The sequence below is a fragment of the Bos indicus genome, chromosome 2 (assembly GCF_029378745.1).
Source record: "Bos indicus isolate NIAB-ARS_2022 breed Sahiwal x Tharparkar chromosome 2, NIAB-ARS_B.indTharparkar_mat_pri_1.0, whole genome shotgun sequence".
NCBI classification, from domain to species: Eukaryota; Metazoa; Chordata; class Mammalia; order Artiodactyla; family Bovidae; genus Bos; species Bos indicus.
The window spans coordinates 76,336,900-76,364,370 of NC_091761.1; the positions used below are offsets into that span (position 1 = coordinate 76,336,900).

Below are 27,471 nucleotides of genomic sequence, written 5' to 3' on the forward strand. Positions count from 1 at the left end.
ACAACCAAGCTCCTATTTCTTGTGCCATTTTGTGATTTTGTTCAGTCCCTCAAATAGCCTTGTGAGGGAGATTATTATGTTCTATATCACAGACATAAAAGACAAGAGTGACTAATGACCCTCCTGTTCCTATTTCTCAATAGCCATCCAGTAACAGTAACAGTAAAGACCTTGATGCTGGGAAAGATTGAGGGCAGGAGGAGAAGGGAGCGACCGAGGATGAGATGGTTGGATGGAATCACTGACTCAACGGACATGAGTTTGAGCAAACTCCAGGAAATAATGAAGGACAGGGAAGCCTGGCATGCTGCAGTCCATGGGCCTGCAAAGAATAGGACATGGCTTAGCAACTGAACGACAACAAGCAGAAGCAGGGTTTGAATCTAGATCTGCATAGATCACCAGAAGTCATTGTGGTGACCAGCCTTTCTCCCTGAAGGAGGGACAATCCCTTAACATCCAAGCATAGGCTCTGTTCCTTATCTTGGCCTCTGTATGTAAACAAGACTTAAAAACACATTCCTTGGTGTCGTTTTTCTTTCCAGTTCTAATTTAAGATTTTGTGATTTGTGAACTTGGCAGTTGCATACTTCTCCAAGTTTTGTAACAGTGAGATATGTATATTGAAAAGTAAACTAACTGTGTTGAACATGATGAAGGGGATATTTCAATACCAGTACTATACCCTAAATAGCATTGTTTTTATTAACAGGAGCTAAAAGAACAAGCGATAAACTCCTTATCATGTTATTTTAGCTGCTATTAGGGTTGTGGTGGTAGGTTTTAATGATTTAATAAGAAATTTTGAGGCTGGCTGAACTTAGGCTAAATGATTGTCACCCTCAATAAAATATAAAGTCAGCCAAGCCCCACTTGAATACTTTAGGGCCTGAGGCAAGAGTCCTAATATGGGCCCATATACTATACTTCTAAATGCTTCGGGAGTTATAATAAGCTGTAGAACAAAATCTGTTCTACTTTTTTCTTTGACAAATAAACCATATCCCACATATGTGGGATGTCCAAAGTGAAAATAGTTGTCCCTTGGTCATTCCTGGGACCCATGTGTGGGTCTATGGTTTACCCTTAGGAAGATGGACAGGGAGGAGAACAGTTCACGCCCTCCAAGCAGCTTCAGAACTGTTTAGAAGGAAAACTCTGGGTTGCTGGGTAGGAAGATAATGGTTTAGGACTGTGGTGACAGCTTCCTATAGTAATTTCCCCTTGATTTGCAAATACTGCTCCCATGAGGCAAAATGTGATGATGGTCAGAGGGGGTCCTCTAGGGTGTCAGTTCCCCGCAGGTGCCCTTCTTGCCTGAGCAGATGCGGGGATAAAATGCAGGTGAAGTTAGAATTTCCAATGAGTTCCTGTGTGAATGCCGAGACACACATGATTTAATCCAATATCCAAATATGTGAGTGTTCAATCGCTCAGTCATGTCCGACTCTTTGTGACCCCATGAACTATAGCATAACAGGTTCCTCTGTCCATGGAATTTTCCGGGCAAGAATACTGGAGTGCATTGCCATTTCCTTCTCCAGGGGATCTTCCTGACCCAGGGACCAAACCCGAGTCTCCTGTTTCTCCTGCAATGGCAGGAGAATTTATAATATCCTAATAACCTAAAGTAAAAATTTTGTAAACCTATTCATACAAAAATAAATAAATATGTGTTGAGCAAATCAGATTGTGTCAGACTCTATCTATAAAAATAGACATTAATAGAAGGGAAGGCTAGACTAGCAATGGACTAGATTGGGACCAAGAACAGCACTCACAGTAATACTTAGAAAGATTTTCTGAATTTAGCCCCTGGTGAAAACTTGCTAGGAGATGGAGAGCATGGGGTGGCTCTGGTAGGGAAAATAGGAGGGGCTGATTATCTTTTCAGAAGATATTGGGGATTTCTGCTGCTATACTTGTCTGTCCCTTCTTTTCTTCCCCGTGGAAGGGAATGCAGAAGGCTCACCAAGTATGCACCAGTCTGCCTAGGATAGGGGCACACTGTGTCAGTGAGCCTAGGACTTTTAGTTTAAAAAATGAGAAGCTTTCAGGCCAACCAAACCAGTCATTCAACCTGTCCCGGTGATGATTCACGGAGTGGGTTCCTTGATGGACCAGAAATAGAAGTAGCTGGCGGGGCGGGGGGGGGGCCATGCATATAATGGTGAAGACATGGAACTCCAGATGGAAGGACTGGATGGGTTGACTGTAAGACCTCAGTCAAGCTGCTAAACCTCTGTATGCCATCATTTTCTTTAGCTTTCAAGTGGAGCAAATAGCAATATCTAACTTAAGAGTTGGATAAAAAATAGTGAAAGCAAACGCTAAGCATCAGTTTACTTCAGTTGCTCAGTTGTCTCTGATTCTTTGTGAACCCATGGACTGCAGCATGCCAGGCCTCCCTGTCCATCACCAACTCCCGAAGCTTACTCAAACTCATGTTCATAGAGCTGGTGATGCCATCCAAACATCTCATCCTCTGTCATTCCCTTCTCCTCCTGCCTTCAATCTTTCCCAGCATCAGGGTCTTTTTCAATGAGTTAGTTCTTCACATCAGGTGGCCAAAATATTGGAGTTTCAGCCTCAGCATCAGTTCTTCCAATGGATATTCAGGACTGATTTCCTTTAGGATGGACTGGTTGGATCTCCTTGCAGTCCAACTCTAAGCTTAGGGCCCAATATATGAAACTAGTCAGTAAATGAGACTTTTTTTTTTAATTGAAATATAGTTGATTTACAATGCTGTGTTAATTACCGCTATACAGACATATATATGTATTCTTTTTAAATATTCTTTTCCATTATGGTTTATCATAGGATACCAAATGTAGCTCATTGCGCTATAGAATAGGACCTTGTTTTTTACCCATTCTCTGTGTGATAGTTTGCGTCTGCTAACCCCAACATCCCACTCCAACCCTCCCCCAGACCCTCCCCCTTGGCAGCCACAAGTCTGTTCTCTGTGTCCGTGGATTCTGTTTGTGTTTCACAGATGGTTCATTTGTGTCATATTTTAGATTCCACATATATGTGGTATCATATGGTATTTGTCTTTTTCCTTCTGACTTAATATGATAATCTTTAGTTGCATCATTGTGGCTGCAAACGGCAATGCCTCATTCTTTTTTATGGCACGGTAGTATTCTACTGGATATATATACATATATATCACATCTTTATTTATTCATCCATTGATAAAGTTGCTTCCATGTCTTAGCTATTGTGAATAGTGCCGCTATGAAAGTTGGGGTGCATGTTCCTTTTTGCATTATAGTTTTCTCTGAATATATGCCCCAGAGTAGGACACCTTAGTCATATGGAAACTCTGTTTTTAGTTTTTTAAGGACTCTCCATACTATTCTCCACAATGGCTGCAGGGTTCCCTTTTCTCCACATCCTCTCTAGCATTTATTACTTGTAGACATTTTGATGTTAGCCATCCTGACTGATGTGAATGGATGCCACATTGGAGTTTTGATTAGCATTTCTCTAATTATTAGTGATATAGAGCACATTTCCATGTGCCTATTGAAATACCACTATTATTATTACTTAAAATGTTTTCCAAGAGAGATGCTGAAGGCAGATTCAACTGAAGTGTTAAGGGGAAACAGCTGAATTTTGGTCAGGAGCCAAAGCCAGCATGAAGGTGGATAACTGTGAATCTGGAACACAGGCAGGAAGTGTGACCATGAATGAGGTGCTTTATGTAAATAAGGAGGCCTTTCAGGATCAATGTTTCTTTCTATTCAACACCGGGCTGCGTCTGGGTCAGATATGACTTTTTTTTTCCTTACCAAAACAAAAATGGACACCTGTACTTTGCTGAAATAATTTGTGAAACAGTAGTTTATATATGGAAGCAATAAAGAACTGAAAATGTTACCAATCACCTCCTCTCAAAGTGGGGACAAAAATAAGAGACCATTTGCACTGCAGCCCTTCAAAAGTAAATAGAGATCGGAAGTTCCCAAGAAGTTCCCACCTGAGCCATTGATCAAATCAGACAGTAGAGCAGAAGCCACAAAATGGTCACACTGAAAAAGATTTGGATCCCATGGAGGGAGAAGCCTGGTAGGTTACAGTCCGTGGGGTCGCAAAGTCGGACACTACTGAGCGACTTCACTTTCATTTTCACTTTCTTTCATCTCATTTGGCCCATTTGGCATTTTTCTTTTTTAACTATTTGAATTCAGGCCAATGTTTAAAAATCAAGAGACACCACAAGAAAATTGGGTTCTCTAGTCTCTTTTGAAATGGCAGAAACTCATGCACCTTTGACAGCCTTCCTCCAGAAGGGCCATGATCTCGATGTTTAACAAACACTAAGCCAGTGCAAGTTTTAAAGCACGAAAAAAAAAAAGACAGCTGTTTGGTTCCTTTTTCACAGACATTCCATTACAAAATAGGCTATCAGAACAAAAGTGAGACAAATATTCACTAATGAGAAACTTCAAATGTATCAGAAATCCAAGTCTGACAGAAAAAGGAATCTTTAGAACAAGAAGACTCTCAAATTCAAACAGAGCCAGAGGAAAAAAACAGTAAAGAGGAAGGAACTCATTGCTAGAGAAGTAACATCAAAGATGGAAAAAAAGACAAGTAAATGCCAGACAAAAGAAGAGGAATGAGATCAAAGGAAGACAGAGTGGCAGTTTCCAGGGCCTCATACATTTAACATCAAAGCAAGCTTTCTCTTGGGATTCAACCAGTTGGAGCCCAACTGTGACATCAGAAAACTCATCAGGTTTCCAGATGGACCAAGATATTCAGACTGTAAGTGAAACTGTACAATCTAACACCTGGTTTTCTTGACCACTAAGAACAATAAAAGGCTCAACATGCAATTTTCCAAGCACAAACAAATAAGAAAAGTAAGAAATGAAAGCAGTCACATTGATAATCGGACAATAAGGTAAAACAATTTTAGAAGTAAATTGCTAGTGTTCTCTTTTGTATGAAAACAAATATTTGCTAAATCTGTTATGTTTGAATTATACCTCTTGCCTTAAATATTCAAAAATAGACAAGATGTGTTCCATGTCCTTGAGAAACTCTTTTTTTAGAGAGATATACCAAAATACTCAACAAATATTTATTTGGTGTCTATTATGTATCAGGCTTCATTTTAAGTGCTAGGAATATGTTAATAAAAAGAACAAACACCTACCCTTGTGATGCTTGTGTTGTAGCAGGAGAGACAATCTATAAGCAATGCCCATAACAAGTTAGTGAATTACACAGTAAGAAGGAAGATAACAAAGGCTATGGAAAGAATAACAAAAATAGATGTTGGTAATGGGGTTGGGAGTTCAAAGATTAGGAAAACAGTTTGCAATGTTAAACATATTAATTGTGGCTTAGCTGGTAAAGAATCCGCCTGCAATGCAAAGACCTGGGTTCTATCCCTGGGTTGGGAAGATCCCCTGGAGAAGGGAAAGGCTACGCACTCCAGTATTCTGGCCTGGAGAATTCCATGGACTGTATAATCCATAGGGCCCAAAGAGCTGGACAGGACTGAGAGACTTTCACTTTCACTTTCAGGGATTGTTGAGATAATGTCATTTAAGCCAGGACTTAACAACAACAAGAAAAAAAGTGAATTTGTCATGTTGCTATCTGGAAAGAACTAGCTCAGGGCATCTGGTTCCCTTACAGTATCACAACTATTCTGTGTTATAGGAGCCCATGTTGTAGAGGAAGCTGAATTTGCAGCTTTCTGACATATATACTGAAAGCCTTTCTTCTTCATTCAAATGATGTGTCATGAAAGACTCAATACCATCAATATCTTCCCCTCTGACCCTCATGATGAAATGTGCTCAAGTCTGAATGGAAAAGCAAAATCCTATCAAGTTCACCCTAGACAATCAAAACAGTGAATGAAGACATTTGTACCATACAACCAGGGTTGGCTTAAAAACAAAGATTAATTCAAGAAGACTCAAGTTTGAAGGAAGTGTGTGTGTGTGCTCAGTTGTGTCCAACTCTCAGTCTTGTCAGGTCCTCCGACCATGGGAATTTTACGTAGGTAATTACAAACAAAATGGTGATATATTGTGAGACGGTAAAAAGAATGTATGACACAGCCACTGAAATAACTGAGAAAGGCTCCATCTTTCTAGGATAGATATCTAGGAAATCAAATAAACAAAAGTAAACAGTACTTTAAAGAATGCTGACTGAATTAGGAGAATGCTGAAGACCGTGAGGCTGAAATGTACCTCCTACCCAAAGAAAAGGTGACACACATTTCACATTCAACTGTGCAGTGACTAGTTTTCCTAAATTAAAAAAAAAAAAAAAAAAAATTGAAAGTTGAAAATAGATACTCATCAGCTAGTTCTAGCAAGTTCTCTTCCTTTCTTTTGTTCCCCCTTTCAAATAAATATGAAGCTATAAAGGATCAAAGGTCCTTTTCAAAGACAGACACAATATATCTGGTTCCAGTGTTCTGAAAATCTAAAAACCAGAAGGAAACTTCTACAGGATGTGGGAGAGACGTTACTTAGTTTAATTGCTATTGAAGTAAAATATCCATATAAAATATTTCAAGCTTCAGACTGCAAAATATTAGCAAAGTTAGTATCCATATAGCTTTTATTCAGAAATTGTTGAAAATAAAATTGCAAAGTACCATTTTGGAAGAACCTCTTAATTGAAGTGTTGCTGCTGGGAAGGACAATTCTGCAAACAGCGAAGGTAATATGCCAAGAATCCTTCAGAAGGCCTCAGGGTAGGAGATCTTGTGTTTTTTTTTTTGAAATATAGTTGATTTATAGTGTGTTAATTTAAGATGTACAGGAAAATTTTATACGTGGGTGTTGGGGAGGGGTGTGTGTACCCTTTTTCAGAATTCTTTTCCAGATTATTTTCTATTGTTGGTTATTACATATTGAATACAGTTCCTCATGCTGTATAGTAAGTGCTTGACCCTTGACAGGAAGCCTTTTAATTCTCATATTAATCCAATCAAGCTATATTTTTTATATGAGATCAGTATTATCATTATCCTCATTTTATGTAAAAGGAAAATTAATCTCATAACAGTTAGGTATTTTGCCCAAGGTCCTATAGAAAGTACTAGAAAGATCTGGGTTTATTTCCGGCAAGAGAAGCTCCAGAGACAGTGATTTTAACCATTTCCCTGTGAAAGCTGATACAAATTTATGCAATTTTGTAACAAGTTGCCACAAAATAGAATTTCCTTTAAAAAGTGTTTCAAAGTGGAAAAATATATGGGCAGATTAATTAATAATAGTAATAGTAGCTTGTGTGTGTGATAAGTCACTTCAGTGGTATCTGACTCTTGCTACCCTGTGGACTGTAGCCCACCAGGCTCTTCTATTCATGAGATTTTCCAGGCAAGAATACTGGAGTACGTTGCGATGCCCTCCTCCAGGGGATGTTCTTGACCCAGGGACAGAATCCGCATCTCATGTCTCCTGCACTGGCAGGCAGATTTGTTACCACTAGCACCATCTGTGAACTCCTCAGGTGTTTTTGTTGTTGCTTTGTTTTGTTTTTAATAGCTTTACCAATACCCTTTCCTGGTGCTTGTAACTCTTGAAATTCAGTAAACTCTACTTGTGCTTGAGTTATTGGTGAAATAGTTTTAATACAGATTACAGAGTATCATCCTGTAATTTCATTTTATCACACTCCTCCAGGGGATGTCCTTCAGGGGGTCTTCCCGACCCAAGATTGAACCACTGTCTCTTACCTTTCCTATGTTGGCAGGCAGGTTCTTTAGTACTGGTGCCACCTGTGAAGCCCATGACAATAGCTTTAGTAATCAAAATTCAAAGCAAGTAGGGATTGAACAAAAAAAAATCTGGGCTTCCTAGACAATAACCCAAAACTGTAGTCTAAAAAGTTAGATAACCATCAGTCAGTGAGTTCAGTTGCTCAGTCGTGTCCAGATCTTTGCGACCCCACGAACCACAGCACGCCAGGCCGCCCTGTCCATCACCAACTCCCAGAGTTTACCCAAACCCATGTCCTTTGAGTCAGTGATGCCATCCAACCATCTCATCCTCTGACATCCCCTTCTCCTGCCCTCAATCTTTCCCAGCATCAGGGTCTTTTTAAATGAGTCAGCTCTTCGAATCAGGTGGCCAAAGTATTGGAGTTTCAGCTTCAACATCAGTTCTTCCAATGAACACCCAGGACTGATCTCCTTTAGGATGGACTGGTTGGATCTCCTTGCAGTCCAAGGGACTCTCAAGAGTCTTCTCCAACACCACAGTTCAAAAGCATCAATTCCTCTGTGCTCAGCTTTCTTTAGAGTCCAACTCTCACATCCAGACATGACCCCATACATGACCCCATACAAACCCCATAGCCTTGACTAGATGGACCTTTGTAGGCAAAGTAATGTCTCTGCTTTTCAATATGCTGTCTAGTTTGGTCATAATTTTCCTTCCAAGTAGTAAGCATCTTTTAATTTCATGGCTGCAATCACCATCTGTAGTGAATTTGGAGCCCAGAAAAATAAAGTCTGACACTGCTTCCACTGTTTCCCCCTCTAATTGCCATGAAGTGATGGGACTGGATGTCATGATCTTAGTCTTCTGAATGTTGAGCTTTAAGTCAACTTTTTCACTGTCCTCTTTCACTTTCATCAAGAGGCTCTTTAATTTCTTCTTCTTCACTTTCTGCCGTAAGGGTAGTGTCATCTGCATATGTGAGGTTATTGATATTTCTCCCAGCAATCTTGATTCTAGCTTGTGCTTCATCCAGCTTGGCGTTTCTCAGGATGTATTCTGCATATAAGTTAAATAAGTAGGGTGACAACATACAGCCTTGATGTACTCCTTTTCCTATTTGGAACCAGTCTGTTGGTCCATGTCCAGTTCTAACTGTTGCTTCCTGACCTGCATACAGGTTTCTCAAGAGGCAGGTCAGGTGGTCTTGTATTCCATTCTCTTTCAGAATTTTCCACAGTTTATTGTGATCCACACAGTCAAAGGCTTTGGCATAGTCAATAACACAGAAATAGTTGTTTTTTCTGGAACTCTCTTGCTTTTTCCATGATCCAGCGGATGTTGGCAATTTGATCTCTGGTTCCTCTGCCTTTTCTAAAACCAGCTTGAACATCTGGAAGTTCACGGTTCATGTATTTCTGAAGCCCGGCTTTGAGAATTTTAAGCATCACTTTACTAGCATGTTAGATGAGTGCAATTGTGTGGTAATTTGAACATTCTTTGGCATTGCCTTTCTTTGGGATTGGAATGAAAACTGACCTTTTCCAGTCCCGTGGCCACTGCTGAGTTTTCCATATTTGCTAGCATATTGAGTGCAGCACTTTCACAGCATCATCTTTCAGGATTTGAAATAGCTCAACTGGAACTCCATCACCTACAGTAGCTTTGTTCATAGTGATGCTTTCTAAGGCCCACTTGACTTCAGATTCCAGGATGTCTGGCTCTAGTTGAGTGATCACACCATCATGATTATCTGGTCATTAAGATCTTTTTTGTACAGTTCTGTGTGTTCTTGCCACTTCTTCTTTATATCTTCTGTTTCTATTAGGTCCCTACCATTTATGTCCTTTATTGAGCCCATCTTTGCATGAAATGTTCCCTTGGTGTCTCTAATTCCTGAAGAGATTTCTAGTCTTTCCCATTCTACTGTTTTCCTCTATATCTTTGCTTTAATTGCTGAGGAAGGCTTTCTATCTCTCCTTGCTATTCTTTGGAACTCTACATTCAAATGGGTTTATCTTTCCTTTTCTCCTTTGCTTTTCACTTCCCTTCTTTTCACAGCCATTTGTGAGGCCTCTTCAGACAGCCATTTTGGTTTTTTGCATTTCTTTTTCTTGGTGATGGTTTTGATTCCCATCTTCTGTACAATGTCACGAACCTCTGTCCATAGTTCTTCAGTCAGGCTCTCTGTCTATCAGATCTAGTCCCTTAAATCTATTTCTCATTTCCACTGTATAGTCATAAGGGATTTGATTTATGTCATACCTGAATGGTCTAGTGGTTTTTTCCACATTCGTCAATTTCAGTCTGAATTTGGCAATAAGGAGTTCATGGTCTGAGCCACAGTCAGCTCCTGGTCTTGTTTTTGCTGACTGTATAGAGCTTCTCCATCTTTGGCTGCAAAGAATATAATCAATCTGATTTTGGTGTTGACCATCTGGTAATGTCCATGTGTAGAGTCTGCTCTTGTGTTGTTCGAAGAGGGTGTTTGCTATGACCAGTGTGTGCTCTTGGCAGAACTCTATTGACCATTGCCCTGCTTCCTTCTGAAAGGTTGTTGTTGAATCACGCAAAGACGCCGGGATTCTTGGTCCCCGGAGGGGAAGAATTCAATCCAGGGCCAGAGACGAGGCTTGATTGCTCAGAGTTTTTGTGTAATAAAGTTTTATTAAAGTATAAAGGAGATAGAGAAAGCCTCTGACATAGGCATCAGAAGGGGGCAGAAAGAGTGCTCTCCTGCTAGTCTTCAGCTGGATGTTATATAGTCACTAGCAGTCTGTTAATGAAAGAAAGGAATGTCTTAAAATTCAGAATGGCACCAGGCCCCTCACCCATAACATGCATTTTGGAATAATCTTGGCACCAAATAGTTTATCCTGGGCCATAAAATGATTAACTTGAATCCTGAAGAAGGGCAGATCACCATACATGTAGTTTCATTTACATAGATTAGGGGAACAATATCTGAGTATAACATACTGGTTTATCAAGTATGATAAAGATAAAGTGTGAGCCAAGAGGTGGAACTGACTTGAAGATAGAGTTTGGGATAAATGCATAGTACATTAGCATAGCTTAAGACAAGTATTTCCATAAGAAAAAGGCATTGGTTATCTCTAGGTTTGTGAATAGTTAACTTCAGGTGAAACCAGGTGTCATTATGGAAACACTGTATTTTAAGAGAAACCTTTTAAATTTGTATAGAGAAGGAAAAAATATCACTAGTTTGTTTCCTCCTGGTGCTCAAGAGAGAGAAAAATGTCTGACACTTGCAGGCTATTTCCTCTGTTTGGAGACCCCTGGCCTTCCTGCCTGTTACCCTCTCAATTGCATACTCCAAGGCCAAATTTGCCTGTAACCCCAGGTGTTTCTGGACTTCCTACTTTTGCATTCCAGTCCCCTATAATGAAAAGGACATCTTTTTTGGGTGTTAGTTCTAGAAGGTCTTGTAGGTCTTCATAGAACTGCTCAACTTCAGCTTCTTTAGTGTTACTGGTCGGGGCATAGACTTGGATTACCATGATATTGAATGGTTTGCTTTGGAAATGAACAGAGATCATTCTGTCATTTTTGCAATTGCATCCATGTACTAGGGATTATTTTCTAAGTCAATTTTTTAAAAAGTCTAAACATTACACAGTCTACATAGCAAAAATCATAAAAGAGGAAATAATCAAAAATTAGTAAGAACAATAGAACAAAGCAAAATTGATCATCCTTATGGTTGTAGTAATACAGTTAAAATTTTTCTAAATTTCCTCAGATGGTTAATAGTCTCATATTTGCTTAATAAACAAACACCAGGCATGTGTGCTTTGCAATTAACACTCTTATGGCAGAAAACACCAAAATGGTTATTTTTTTAAAGTTGGAATTTGGGACAAAGACACATCAATTAAATTTATGCAAACTTAAAGCAGAGATAGAAAAATTAGTACTGTTGAAAATAAAAATTAAGATTAAAACTATGAAAGCTGTTGTAAAAATTACTTGGGGGCTTCCTTGATGGCTCAGTAGCAAGGAATCCACCTGTCAATGCAGGATTAATCCTGGGTCAGGAAGATACCCTGGAGAAGGAAATGGCAATCCACTCCATAGCATTATTGCTTGGAGAACCCATAGCCAGAGGAGCCTGGTGGGCTACTGTCCATGGGGTCACAAAGAGTCAGATAAGACTTAGTGACTAAACAACTACAACAAATACCAATTTTTGTGGCCCTTAATTTAAAATGCCTATAAGGAACAGATATGTATGTATACTAAATAGTCAATCAAATGCAAAAAAAAAAAAAAAAGCTTATTTCTAGCAATTAGATGTTGACTGATACTGTCCTGATGTGAGTTGCATGTTTTCTAGGATTCAGGGATCAGGAGCCAGGCTAAAGGAAGTGGTCATTGCTTTTCCAGTTACGTTTGCTAGATGAGTAATCTAATGGGCAGAGTTCAAGGAGAAAAGCTAGTGTTCAGAATTTGAGTGAAACTAAGATGCCAGCTGAGCTAAGCAGGAGAACAGTTTAAAAATGATCAATATTCATTTTTTGCAAATAATTTCTATAATCATTTGACCATCCCGGGTCATGCACAGCAGTGATCTTAGTCTGGGTGACTTGCTGGATAAAAACATAATTTAAAGCAAGATTTTGACTTTTGTTCTTGCAATTATAATAAATCAGATAAAGTTATAAATGCAAATGATTTAAGGGATATGACTAGTAATGTACAATTAAAAGTACACAAGTATAGCTTACAAGTATTTATGAAGTATTTAGAAAAATTACTACTAGAGACATAGGAAAGAAAATCAGTAATATATGAAAACGTTTTTCCATTCTAACTTATCTGTTAATGAACTAAATCTATAATTCAATAGTATAATTATAATTTCAAATTCTCAACTACTCGAAAAATTTAAAATATAAAACAGGTTGGAAATTTACACTCACACTCAGACATGCAGAAATACAATTTTGCTTCTTTCCCCACATGAATTTAATATATTCACCAGTCCCTGATTCCTTTGTAGCAGAAAAATCTAACCTTGATGATAGGTTAGATGATAGGTTAGAATGTTAGTGCCTATTTGAAATTTAGTTAGTGCCTATTTAAAATTTACTGCACTATTCTGTATGTACTGAGTTATATGGGGTTTCTTCTTGCTCCTCCTTTTCATTTCCATGCACTAATCAGTGACTGGGGCCTTGTGGATAGCCTTGCATGGGTATAAAGTGTCTGCTTCTGTAGCCATTGTCCATGGTACCTGCGATGGCTTCAGGCTGTGAGGTCTAGTCACCTGAACATTTGGACCTCCAAATGAGCTAGTATGACTTTACACACTCACTGAGGACCTCAGTCCATCCATATTCCCCATCCTGCTTTCATGGCCCAGGGGACCTCAGCAGTCTACCTCATACAGTGCTCCAGTGATCAGGCCATTAAGAACCAACCCTCAGAAACCTCTATGCTGCTACTTCCTATAGCTGTTGCTAACCTGTCTCTCTTGCAGCTAAGTTTCACTCTGAGGCCATGATAAATTTGAAGCATTTTTAACAGGCTTACAGGCATCACTGTTGTGGGAATCAGGGGAGAAATAACTCCTTGCATTTTCCAAAATCTGTCTTGTGATCTTCATCCACATTGACTCCATTCACTAATCAGGTTTCAGTCTCCCAAAGAGAAGCAGAAAGACAGGTCCCACAGTATGTAATCTATGGTACTTTTGTCTCCACTAATTTGTTCTAATATCTTCCACCCAGACTAGAAAGAGTTTTCTTTCCTTGATGAAATGGGAAATTACAATTTTGTAATATATACTCTCCTCCCTACTGTTTGACTTAAAAACTCTCTACTCCAAGTCCTTCAAACATGTTTCTTTTTCTTTTTTGCTACTTAATTTTTTAAAAAATTGTTTTATCTTTCTTGAATATTGCCCTAATGTTTTCTTAAATCACAGCTGAGTGAAGAAGAACATTATTTTTTTTCACAAATTGAAGGTGACCCAAAATATGAACAAAATTTTCATTATATATTTAAAATTATAAAAAGAATAATAACTTACATCCACACAAAACCTCAACATTAGTGATTACAGCAGCTTTATCCATAGCTGTCAAAACTTGGAAGCAATGAAGATGTCTTTCTGCAAGTGAATGTGCAAACAAACTGTGCTACATACAGACAATGGAATATTATTCAATGCTAAAAAAATAAATGAACTTTCAAACCATATAAAGATATTTTGAAACCTTAAATTCATATTATTAAGTGAAAGAAGCCAATCTGAAATGGTTACTTACTGTGTAATTCCAACAATATGACATTCTGAAAAAGGTGAAACTATTGAAACAGTTAAAAGATCAATGGTTCCCAGGGATTGGAATCAGGGGCTGCGGGAAGGATGAATTAGCAAAGAAAAGAGGATTTTTACAGCAGTGAAACTGTTCTATATGATACTGTACTGGTGGATGCATGTAATAATACATTTGTCCAAACCCATAGAATGTACACTACCAAAAGTAAAACATAATATATGCTATGGACTTTGGGTGATTGTGATGTGTGAATGTAGGTCTACCAGTTGAAACAAACCACTGATGGAAGCTCTTGTCAATGGGAGAGGAGACTATGCATGTTTGGGGGCACAGAGTATGTGGGAAAACTCTCTACCTCCCTCTCAATTCTGCTGTGAAACAAAAGCTGCTCTAGCATAATAAAGTGTTCTAAAAAATAAATAAAAGTAACAAATAGTCAACTCTGTTTTTACCCTACAGATTTGATTTATGCAATTTACAAAAGGGAAATGAATCTTTTTTAATACAAATGACTCAAATTGAAAATATTGGAATACTACAATAAATCAACAAGGAAATTATCGAAGCAATGTTTTTACAAAGTATTTTTAGAATTGACAAACTCACTTTTTTTTTGTTTTCCAGAATATGTCTCAAGAGTTATGAATCATTTTTAAGTAGAGTTAAAGATAAAATTTGCAGAGTTTTACTGAAAGACAAATTTAGACTTGATCTAAATACTTGGCAAAAGAAAACTAGAGCTGAAACTCATTTACAATTTAAAGTGGGAGCACATGTATTTCAAGGCAAATAGAACATACATGTGGTTCAATCAAAGAGAATCTATTAATTTATGATCTATTAATATAATTCAACCTACCAACAGATTAAATGCAAAATACTCTGTATTCTGTCACATGAATTTTTGAAACATCAATCAATGAATAAAACTGAGCATTCATTCCTCATTTCAAACAAATAATAAGTAAGCAACTAAATAATTTATGTGGAAAATGGGATTAGAAGTATCTGTTTAATGTGATGTGGAATCAGAATCAGTATATACTGGGAAGTATACAAAAATACTGTTATTTTTGTTTGTTTTTTTATTTTTTTTCCTAATGTTCTATACCATAATTATTGTTTATTGTTGTTTTGGCTATATTTTAGAAAGTTTTGGTGAGGACAATGAAACAAAAAATGTATAAAAATTGGCTTGTAAAAAGAGGAAAGTATTTTAAGTATTTCATATGATTAGTACCTTCAAAAGTTCAATGAAATTAGCTAAAAAATATATTATTTAATATACACGTGTCTGGATAGATAAAACAATAGGAAAGGCATATAATTTTCTTATTAAAATTTTTAATTAATAAAAAACAAGGAATTTACACTGGAATTTATTGAGATATAAATGACATATAATGTTACTCTGGTTTCATATAGCATAATGATCTGATATTTGCATAATATGTTTTTTAGATTTCATACAGTGGAAATTGTTAAAAGCTTGAAATTCAGTGGAATTAAGTTGATGATGAATATGTGAATGAGAAAAGTAAAATAATAACCTTAGGTGAGAGGCCTTACCAAAAATATTTTGAAAATAGTAAAAGACACTGAATTCTTATATAAGAAGATGAAATATTTAAAAAACAACATTCTTCATTAAGTAAATGTGTTCATGGAAATAACAAATTCCATATTAATTCTCAAACTTCCAATAGACTATTTTAAATAAAATTATTCTGAAATTAAGTTTTAAAATTAAAAAGGCAAAATATAAAATAATTATCTTAGAGTAAAATAATAGAAAATAGACATGAGCATCAGGGTTAATAATTCTTATCATAAATGTATAAAGAAATAATTTTTAAAAATAGTGTGGAATTTATGGGGGAAAAAGTAGACATCTGTAAACAGCCTTTGCTTAATCTGTAGCTATTCATATAAGAAGACATTTCCACTGGGAGAACAAATCTTTCTGAAATATACTCAAGCATTCATACGATTTAAGTATTATATGCTGAAGGTAACATTTCATAGCAGTGAAGAAAAACTGGGTTACTCACTAAATGGTATTGGGATAAACCTGATGATAGAAACTACTCTGCTTCTGTTTTAAAATAGGAAGAATATTCATAACAGATCAGGTTTGTTTTAAAAAGAATATTTTCTTTCCAAAAGTAATTTGTACTGGAAAGGGAAGTGGTAAACATAAATAGTATTCCATTGCTTTCCCAGAGACAACTGCCATTAATAGTTCAGTGTTATTTCTTCAATCTAAATTGTAAGCCCATTTTTTGTTATTGACATCATACCTTACTCCCAACTATAACTCCTGCATTTTTAAATCAACATTCCACTCATTTTCCACTTTACAACAAATGTTTTCTAAGCACCATTATTGAAAACTAAGTAGGAGTCCATTATATCAATTCTCAATTTTTCCCTCTAAATAAATGTATGAGATATTTGAATTGTTTCCTATTTTTCATCTTTATAAAATATTTCCATAACAGCTGTGTTGATAAGGTGTTTTTGATACAGTACAGAATAAACTAGGCCTGAATAGAGGTATATTTTGTTTGTCCCTTGGTTTTACTTTGATTGTACTAAGATATTTGCATAAGAGATAAATATAAAGATGTTGATTTTCTTTGCTTTTTTCTTCCTTCTGTAAATTATTGTTGTATTTAGTATTAGAAGGGTTCAGAAAGGATGTAAAATAGTTTTGTAAAATAAGCTCTTAAAAGGCAAGCAATTATAGTTATTTTTATGTGACCTAATCAGTATCCTTTTAAATGTGTAATCAAGTGGCATCTATAATTATTTGAGCCACTTGGCTCATGCTACAATTGAATCTACTGAAATTCACTTGCTTACTTTCCTTTTCCTTTACTCCTTTTTTAGAGCTTATAACTAAAAGTTGATTTTTTTTTTTTTCCCATAAAGCTTAGTTTTGGAGGAATTCCAGTACCAGGCAAACCTGGGACCTTTTTAAAGAAAAACTTCCATGGATGTATTGAAAACCTTTACTACAATGGAGTAAACATAATTGACTTGGCTAAAAGGCGAAAGCATCAGATCTATACTGTGGTAAGTCAGCATCCATTCCAGCTCGATGATTTCTAACACTTCAATGTGGTTAAGACTTGCTTTCCCCATCATACACCTGGCACTTCCTCATAATACGTTTACATCACACTCTTGGATGTCTAAATAGACTCCAAGGTGAAATTGGAGAGAGGGAGGCACAGTAGGGAGTGAGTGGGTATGAACTGTGTAATTGGGGGAAACAAATGTTTTAGAGGTCCCTACCTACTGAATTCTATATTCCTGGCTATGAGTTTGTGCCATCTGTGGGCAGGGCTTGCAATCTATACTGGGTTGAATGAATCTCTTTTTTTATCCCTGAGAAATGCAGCAAAAGAACCACAGATTCTATTAAATTCTATTCCTGGTGAATTATATATTTGTCTACTTATTGCTGTTGTTAAAAACTTGGGCATTTTGAAGAACAGAGGTTAAATTTTTAATGTTGCTCCTTGGGTCTCAAGATCCCAAGATATGCTTGCTTTCTTCTTTCCACCATTTAGAAGTTTCCTTGGTTTTATTTATATATAATGTTAGAGTTTTTAGTGTACTTAGTGGGAGAAATAGAGAAAATCATACTACTCCATCCTGCTAGAAGCAGAGGTCCATTAAACTAACAGTATTGTAAAAGCTTTCACAAGACTAGACCCCCTTATCATTGACTAGTAGATGCTGCTTCTCCTTGCAATCTGATCACTAGACTACCTGGAAAAGTTGTAATTTAAATGATCTTGATTTATTTTCCTTGATAAGTATAATGTGTAAAAAATATTTTATGTTTGGAGGTTCCATATATTAACACTTTTTTTTTTTAAGTTGCCATTGGATTCCAGCGTGAGAAACAGCCTTGCTTATGGAAAATCACAGTTTGGTTAAAGTCTATAATATTTTAAAAGGCTTGTCCCAGGCTCAGGCTCCAGGCTTTGGGCAATGTTACCCATATGTACCAAGGTTATTTATTAACTAATTAACTAATCAACTAATCCACATTGCAGGCAGATTCTTTACCAGCTGAGCTACCAGGGGAGTCCGTGAATACTGGAATAGATAGCCTATCCCTTCTCCAACAGATCTTCCTGACCCAGGAATTGAACCACAGTCTCTTGCATCGCAGGCAGATTCTTTACCAGCTGAGCTACCAAGTTAGGAAGTCCTAATGTTATTCGTTAACTAATTAACCTAAGCACTAACTAGCTGATGACATGTTGTTTAGGCGTAGGTCAGGAAAGCATACTTCTGCCCATTGCTCCTCAATATTATTCCCCCCAAATATTTCATAACATACCCATTTCATTGAGTTTAATCTGCAAAAACAGTGGGGTCACATACTACTAGGAGTTTGAAAGTGAAAGACACTCAGTCGTGTCTGATTCTTTGTGACCCCATGGACTATACGGTCCATGGAATTCTCCAGGCCATGGAATTCTCCAGGAGTGGGTAGCCTTTCCCTTCTCCAGGGGATCTTCCCAACCCATGGATCAAACCCAGGTCTTCTGCATTGCAGGCAGATTCTTTACCAGCTGAGCCACAAGGGAAGCCCAAGAATATTGGAGTGGGTATCCTATCTCTTCTCCAGAGGATCTTCCTGACCCAAGAGTTGAACCTGGGTCTACTGCATTGCAGGTGGATTCTTTACCAACTGAGCTAGTTTAGCTTAGACTAATATCATGAATGTCAACGCACCTGAAAAGAGAACAGAACATTGTGGGAAGAGTTGGAATCACAAATTGGAACACAAGGAACTTAATGAAACATTGCTACTTTCATTGTTCACAAACTGGCTTCAAAAGTGTGAGAACCTGAGCCTTAGATATAAATAAAACCAATATTGTTATCAAGTCCAAGCTTGTGCTGTTTGCCCCACAATAGGCCAATAAATGGAGAGATGAGGCCTTGGGGCAAGGAATAGCGACTTTCTTCAGAAAGCCAGCAGATCTAGGAGCCCCAAAGAACCATCTTCTCCAAGCTAAAATTTAGACTTTTTAATGCTAAAATAGGAGGGAATGAGCTGGTTGCACACTTGTTGGTGTGAAAATCCTTTGTATTGCAGCTGTCCACATAGGTCAGATCATGGTGTTCCTCAAACCTCCAATGAGACAGATGTTATTCTCTGTTTGGCAAGTTTTATCTATATGAACGAAAAAATGTTATATCTTTAATGAGCAGAGCATTGAGAACGGGCTCTCCTGTATATTTCAGGCTATGGACAACATTCTTAACTTGTAGTAAAAGCAGCAGAAAATAAAAGTTAAAGGAAAAGAAACAGATCCAATATGAAGTCAGATTTGTCTTCCCTATTACACTTTGGCAACATTCATAGAAAACTCCACACATCAATCATGTTTGAAAACATATTAAATGATAAGATATATTAAATAATAAGTCATTGAATATACAGAGCAAAAAAAGGGAAGTCAGGGAGATTAAGGAGGGAAAAATCCCATGAATTTATGAATATTGATAGCTTTCATCATTTCCTTTTTGGAGAGGATCATTAGCTACAATTTTAATAAATGTCTTGTTGATTTTAAAATATGGTAGCACTTACCAAGCTACCAAAAATTTCACTACCATACTTTATTTCTCAGAGTTTAATTGGCAGTATTATTAATATGAATCAAAAAGAATCTATTTTATCATTAATGCACTTGGGGGGAATTAAATAAGTTTTGGTTCTTTGCAGATAAAGAACCATTAGTGTTAAACTTCTCAATTTAAAGGGTGGGATAAACATATTATTTTTCTCCCAAATTGCTTCTATCACCTTGCTTAGGTGAAATTTCCTATCACTACACACACACCCACACACATACACATTTATACACTTCGTCTTTTTTCTTTAGGAATTCCACATGGAAAGGAATTGTTTGCACCATTAATTACACGTACAAACAGTTTTATTCCCCTACTCAGGCTTACAGTTTCCCCCAAAGACATGGTATCAACTACAAAATCAGCTTTGTTGCAAGTCACTAACCACAGATGTGCTAAGTAAGGGCTTTTGAGAAGGATGACGTTTTTGTCCTTTGCTAGTATTCACAGACTCTCGCAGTTACTGAGTTTGGAAAAGTTTGGAGTTGAGCAGGAGACTCAGGGAATCAACAAATCAGGCAACAAATTTAAGGTAATACCCATCAGTTACAAAAGGTAATTCAAGAAGCACAAGCCACATCCAGCACAGAACCCTCTCTGGCAGGCTGCATTTCTGCAGCATCCCCATTGAAATTCATCATTGCTTTCTTGTGGGACCTGCCCACTCCCTGGAGATTTAACAGCTGTTCCATGGGGATAATTCAATTTAGTCTTTATAGCTTGATTTGACTACAAGACGATCCTCCACATCCCGAGACACAGTAAAACTAACAGCTTAAAGTAGACATAAAAAACACCTCACTTTTCTACCTCAAATCTTCCACACTATGCTAATATAGTACCATATAACAAACAATCAGAAAATAAATGGTCCATTGAAGTGTGTGTACAGTACCTGTAATGTAGATTATTATATACATAATATAAGAAATATATTGCCTTGCAAGTTTCCTGAAAATGATTAATTTCATATCTTCTATTTCATCACAAATGCCACTTTCTTGGAGCTCTCCTTTCAGAGTTTTGAATCCCCTTTCACAGAGGCAATGAGAGTAACTAGGTTGTCTGAAAGTTGTCTTGATTATAGGTGTTAAAATGATTATTTCTCATTTAAAAGAAAAGCATAGGAGAAATGCTTATGTAACTTGACTTTACCTTCAGTGGGAGGGGGGATAAAGGCAGATGGCCATTAGCAGGACTATGTTTATAGACCTGGCTTTGGAGCTATTTGACCATGTCAGTTTGCTTCTGTATCTTTGTCTCCAAATAGTTGAATGGGTGTTGGCTAACAAGCATGTGTGATGATACCCCCAACTTCATGGCTGAAATGGCTCAGCAATCACAAAATGCATTTCTCCTCGGCCTACAGGAAAGCCTGACAGTCCTCTCAATACAGTGTTCCTAGCAGCAACATAGTTACATAATTGTTGATAAATTGTTTAGACGCCTAATCTTACTCAAAGGCTCACTCAGTCGTGGAGCCTGGGGCAATTTAACAAACCTCAGTATCTTCATACGTAAAATGAGACAATTATAGTTCCTACCTCAGACTGTTATTGTGATGATTAATATATGTTTAGCACAGTGTAAGGCTCAGTTGGTAAAAAAAAAAAAAAAAAAAATTGCCTGCAATGCAGGAGGCCCGGGTTTGATTGCTGGGTCGGGAAGATCCCCTTGTGATAGTAACGGCAACCCACTCCAGTATTCTTCCCTGGGAAGTCCCATAGACAGAGGAGGCTGGTGGGCTATAGTGCATGAGTTCGCAAGAGTCAGACAAAACTTAGCAACTAAACCACCACCACCAAGGTCCACAGTAAGCACCCAATACTTTGAAGATATTATTAAGGAACATTTCTACCAGTCAGTCAGTTCAGTCACTCAGTTGTGTCCGACTTTGTGACCCCATGAACTGCAGAATGCCGGGCTTCCCTGTCTATCACCGACTCCCAAAGCTTACTTAAATTCATGTCTATTGAGTCGGTGATGCCATCAAACCATCTCATCCTCTGTAGTTCCCTTCTGCTCCCGCCTTCAATCTTTCCCAGAATCAGGGTCATTTCCAATGAGTAGGTTCTTCCCATCAGGTGGCCAAAGTATTGGAGTTTCAGCTTCAGTATGAGTCCTTCCAATAATTATTCAGGACTGATCGCCTTTAGAATTGGACTGGTTGGATCTCCTTGCAGTCCAAGGGACTCTCAAGAGTCTTCTTCAATACCACAGTTCAAAAGCATCAGTTCTTTGGCGCTCAACTTTCTTTATAGACCAACTCTCACATCCATACATGACCACTGGAAAAACCAAATCTTTGACTAGACGGACCTTTGTTGGCAAAGTAATGTCTCTGGTTTTTAATATGCTGTCTAGGTTGGTCATAACTTTCCTTCCAAGGAGCAAACGTCTTTTAATTTCATGGCTGCAGTCACCATCTCAAGTGATTTTGGATCCTAAGAAAATAAAGTCTGTGACTTGTTCCATTGTTTCCCCATCTATTTGCCATGAAATGATGGGACCAGATGCCATGATCTTAGTTTTCTGAATTTTGAACTTTAAGCCAACTTTTTCACTCTCCTCTTTCACTTTCATCAAGAGGTTCTTTGGTTCTTCACATTCTGCCATAAGTATGGTGTCATCTGCATATCTAAGGTTGTTGATATTTCTCCCGGAAATCTTGATTCCAGCTTGTGCTTCATCCAGCCTAGCATTTCTCATGATGTACTCTGCATGTAAGATAAATAAAATGGGTGACATACAGCTTTGATGGACTCCTTTCCCAGTTTGGAACCAGTCTGTTGTTCCATGTTCAGTTTTAACTGTTGCTTCTTTACCTGCATACAGATTTCTCAGGAGGCAGGTCAAGTGGTCTGGTATTCCCATTTCTTTAAGAATTTTCCACAGTTCGTTGTGACTCACACAGTCAAAGGCTTTGGCATAGTCAAAGAAGCAGAAATAAATATTTTTTGGGAATTCTCTTGCTTTTTCAATGATCTGAAGGTTGTTGGCAATTTGATCTCTGCTTCCTCTGCCTTTTCTAAATCTGGCATGAATATCTGGAAGTTCACGGTTCACGTACTGTTAAAGCCTGGCTTGAAGAATTTTGAGCATTTCTTTCTAGCATGTGAGATGAGTGCAATTATGTGGTAGTTTGAGCATTATTTGGCTTTGCCTTTCTTTGGGATTGGAATTTCCAGTCCTGTTGCCATGGTTGAGTTTCCCAAATTTGCTTGCATATTGAGTACAGCACTTTCACAGCAACATCTTTTAGGATTTGAAATAGCTCAACTGAAATTCCATCACGTACACTACCTTTGTTCACAGTAATGCTTTCTAAGGCCCACTTGACTTCACATTCCAGGATGTCTGGCTCTAGGTGAGTGATCACACCATCATGATTATCTGGGTCATGAAGATCTTTATTGTCTAGTTCTTCTGTGTATTCTTACCACCTCTTCTTAATATCTTCTGAGTCTGCTAGGTCCATACCATTTCTGTCCTTTATTGAGCCCATCTTTGCATGAAAATATCCCTTGATAGCTCTAATTTTCTTGAAGAGATCTCTAGTCTTTCACATTCTATTGTTTCCCTCTATTTCTTTGCACTTATCACTGAGGAAGGCTTTCTTATCTCTCCTTGCTATTCTTTGGAGCTCTGCATTCAAATGGGTGTATCTTTCCTTTTCTCCATTGCCTTTCACTTCTTTTTTTTTTTTTTCACAGCTATTTGTAAGGCCTTCTCAGATAACCATTTTGCCTTTTTGCAGTTCTTTTTCTTGGGGATGGTCTTGATCACTGCCTCCTGCACAATGTCACAAACCTCCTTTCACAGTTCTTCAGGTACTCTATCAGATCTAATCCCTTCAATCTATTTGTCACTTTCACTGTATAATTGTAAGAGATTTGATTTAGGTCATACTTGAATGGTCTATTGGTTTTCCCAACTTTCTTCAATTTAAGTCTGAATTTTTCAGTGAGGAGTTCATGATCTGAGCCACAGTCAGCTCCCGGTCTTGGTTTTGCTGACTGTATAGAGCTTCTCCTTTGGCTGCAAAGAATATAATCAATCTGATTTTGATATTGACCATCTGGTGATGTCCATGTGTAGAGTCTTCTCTTGTGTTTTTGGAAGAGGATGTTTGCTATGACCAGTGTGTTCTCTTGGCAAAATTCTGTTAGCCTTTGCCCTGCTTCATTCTGTACTCCAAGGCCAAATTTGCCTGTTACTCCAGGTATTTCTTGACTTCCTACTTTTGCATTCTAGTACCTTATAATGAAAAGGGCATCTTTTTCAGGTGTTGGTTCTAGAAGATCTTGTAGGTCTTTATAGAACTGTTCAATTTCAACTTCTTCAGCATTACTGGTTGGGGCATAGACTTGAATTACTGTGGTATTGAATGGTTTGCCTGGAAATGAACAGAGACTATTCTGTAGTTTTTGAGACTGTATCCAAGTACAGCATTTTGGACTCTTTTGTTGACTATGATGGCTACTCCATTTCTTCTAAAGGATTCTTACTAATAAGTTCAACTTAAGTTGGCATGTAAGCCGATATTTATTTGTTGTTTTGTGTATATAATTAATGACTCACATAGCATTCTTGCACTTTATGATCCCAAGAAATAATAAAAGTAGATTGGATTGGTCATGTTCTGCTCCTGTGTCTGTAGTTATAGTTTATTCCCAAATCGTATAAATCATGAAGTGCATTTTGGGTAAATATATTATAGATCCCTTTCACTTGAAGAAATTTAATGACTCACTCTAGTCCAGATTTGATGAAATGACGGACTTATTTAAAATAAGACATTTAAAATAGATGTTGCACAGTGGACTTGGGTGTAACAGGAATACTAAGTAGGCTTTGTAAAATTTAACTTCTGTTTGAATGTCACTGTCATGAAAGTTGTTGGAGTGTGTTGTTTATTTCTTAAGCTCTGAAGCCAAGAGATAAGGATAAGTGTATACATGAGATAACACACACATTCACATTTCCATATGTGTGGGTACCCATATGCCCGCACACGCACACACACACATACTGTGTTTGTCTTACCTTCCTGTGACTGAGAAGCTCCTGAAAATTGCTCAGAGAAAAAAATCCCTGGTGTCTATTGAAGCCTAATCTCTAGCTTATTCCTGGGATCACATTTCATCCCTGTAGTTTGCTCTGTGATAAATGATACTTTCCGCTGATGGAAGGACTCATTTGAAAAAGCATCTAACCTATCAAATCTTCTCTCTCCACATTTCTACTGTCTTCCACTGTCATTTGACCAGGGTGACATTCATATTACCTGCTTCTAGTTTGTATGCTCCTTGTACCTTGGAAAAAAAAATATTCTCAAATTATTAGGTTTTAGAGAAGTGGCTTCCTTTCTGTCTTTGGGCAAAGCAAAATTAGATAGTTTCAATGTCATGTGAGGAGTAATGTAACAAAGTTAAAAAACAAACTAACAATGAAATGGTTATCTTCTCTGAAAATGGTCCTGCCTTAAATTGGTGTCATGATTTTTTTTCCTTACATGACTGGTTTCATTAGCTCATCTGATGAAATCATTATTTGACATTACTAAAGAAAACATTTTTAGAATGTTAAAAATATGCATCTCCATGTATTACTGATGCCCTTTGGAATATACAGAACAGAAGACCTAGCCAGTCAGAGAGGAAAACACTGTTCTCATCTATATGTATTTAATTTTCAGATTTTAAATGTATATTTGATATAACATAAACTGTATTTATTGACAATTTTATATCTTGCTTTTAATGGTTAAAAAAGTATTTTCTGTGTCTTTAAAAGTTTCATTAAGCACTTCCAGTCACTTTACAACAATAATTTCTACAGTAAGTCCATTCACCATAGTTCATTCAAGATTCTGTGGTGTTAAAATTTGAGTTGTTTGAATTTTTATTGCCAAAAATAATACTGAGATTACAAATATAAACTGAAATAATTTCCTGAAATTTAGAGTGGATCAACAGAAATGAACATTAGTTTATGAAAAGTCTGTACCAGTTTCCATCCTTTCCTCCCACAGTGTAGGAGGGAACCGCTCATCCTGCCAGTTTCAACCCCTGCTTCCCTGTCATTTGAACATGCAAATGCATTTTTAAAATGGGGCTTGGGGCTAAATTAAAGTGAAAATCGACTTAGGCACTCTCCTTCTTTGCAAAACTTCCAACTAATGAGCTGGGTGTGTTCCTTTTACACTGTTTTTCCCACATAATAACAGCCATGACAGTCCCTTCATATGAAGACATCTTCTTTCGAGCACTTTCTTAGAGACAGTGGCACAAATCACCATGCTAATGCCAGAAGGGCAGTGAATGGAGGGATGAGAGATGGACCCCTGGTTGTATTAGTTCCTCTGTCCCAAAACATCTGTGAGAGGCAGGCGGGAGCAGACTGTTATTATCCACAATTTCTACTAAAAGATACTTTATGCTTAGGACTGGGGAAAGTCAATGATATATAGTAAGTGGCTGTGTCATTCACAGCCTTCTTTCCTCTCTGCTGGAAACCACTACACCAACAGCTTTTATTCATTTTTATTATACAGCTATTTTTTTCTACAGTCCTGAATGACTTTCATGTCAAACTGAAAAAAAGAAAGTTTGAGCAGATCTGTGAATAGCACCACTTACCTGGGAATTGAGGACTATGAGATCTTTCAGAAATGACCCCTGTGTGATTTCCTAATTGCCAAATACATCTCTCATGGGTATTTCTTGCAAAGTAGAAACTCTGGGCAAAACCCTTATCTTTGACAAGAGGAAGAAAGGTGGCATCAGAGGTCAGAGTGTCTGGGAAGAGCCTCCCTCCTTATCCTCAGATGGTTGTGCTCTTGGCAGGCCCTCCTCCTGGCCTCATGGCTCTCACAATGCCCATCCTCTGGCATCTGGCTGTCAGGCTCTTCCTCCTGGGAGTCAGGAGATGGCTGAGAGTTCTGTGTAGGAATTCAACACCTCCCCAGAAACCCTGCAACCAGTAGCTCTCATATTCCTACAAGACAGATAACAACTTCCCTGCTTGGGTTTTGAATCCTCTATAATCATCCCCTCTCTTCTATAGGTTGATTTCCCACTTTCTCATCAGGGCTTATTTTATAGCCAGGCCCAGAATAGTGACTGTTTCCGGAATTCATTCTAAGCGTCTCTTCCTCTATGCCTTTCATTCTTTCATTTAGTGTCTCCCATACTCACTAAACTACTTTTCTCCTTCACCCTCTGTTGGTTCAGCCACACACTTGCCTTCCTCTTCCAAACTCACAAGTAGGGCTAGCATCTTAAACCAGTATGTGCCACTGACTCTCAGAAGTGGAGCAGGGTCCTGGAGCCTTAGGCTGTATACACCACACACTTTTGAGTTTGCTGCCTTGTAGGGAGACCCAAGGGAACTGGAAACCAAGCTGACAATCCTACATTTCAGGGAGTGACTTAGGGGCTTTGGGGCTAAATAACCAAAAATTAGGACACGTTTCAAAGTTATAAATATGGAACCAGTAATAGGGTGTAGTATGAGAAGCTGTTATGCTCCTGCCTTCCATATGTTAACTTCTGAAGCTGTTATGCTCCTGTCTTCCAAATGTCTGTGGCTCCCTGGAATGCAGGGCTAAGAAGAAGTGTGGGGTAAGGTCCAGACTGGGTAGAATAAAGTGCTGTGACCCCTAAGCAGAATGAAGACTGGGAAAGGAGGAGCCTTCAGTGCGCTGTGTGTGTTGGCCCTGTCCGGGTGTGTTCCAGAGCCCACACTCGCCCCTGAACATCTTTCAAACTCTAAGGTCCCCA

At 37.8% G+C, this 27,471-nt stretch overlaps 1 protein-coding gene across 1 annotated transcript in view; it reads left to right on the forward strand.

Moving 5' to 3' along the window:
* CNTNAP5 (contactin associated protein family member 5) overlaps positions 1-27,471 on the forward strand; it is a 1,031,770-nt gene that overhangs the window by 506,110 nt on the left and 498,189 nt on the right. Inside the window, exon 7 of the mRNA XM_070769229.1 lies at positions 16,955-17,098. Coding sequence (XP_070625330.1) covers positions 16,955-17,098 — 144 coding nt within the window. The remainder of the gene's footprint in view (positions 1-16,954; positions 17,099-27,471) is intronic.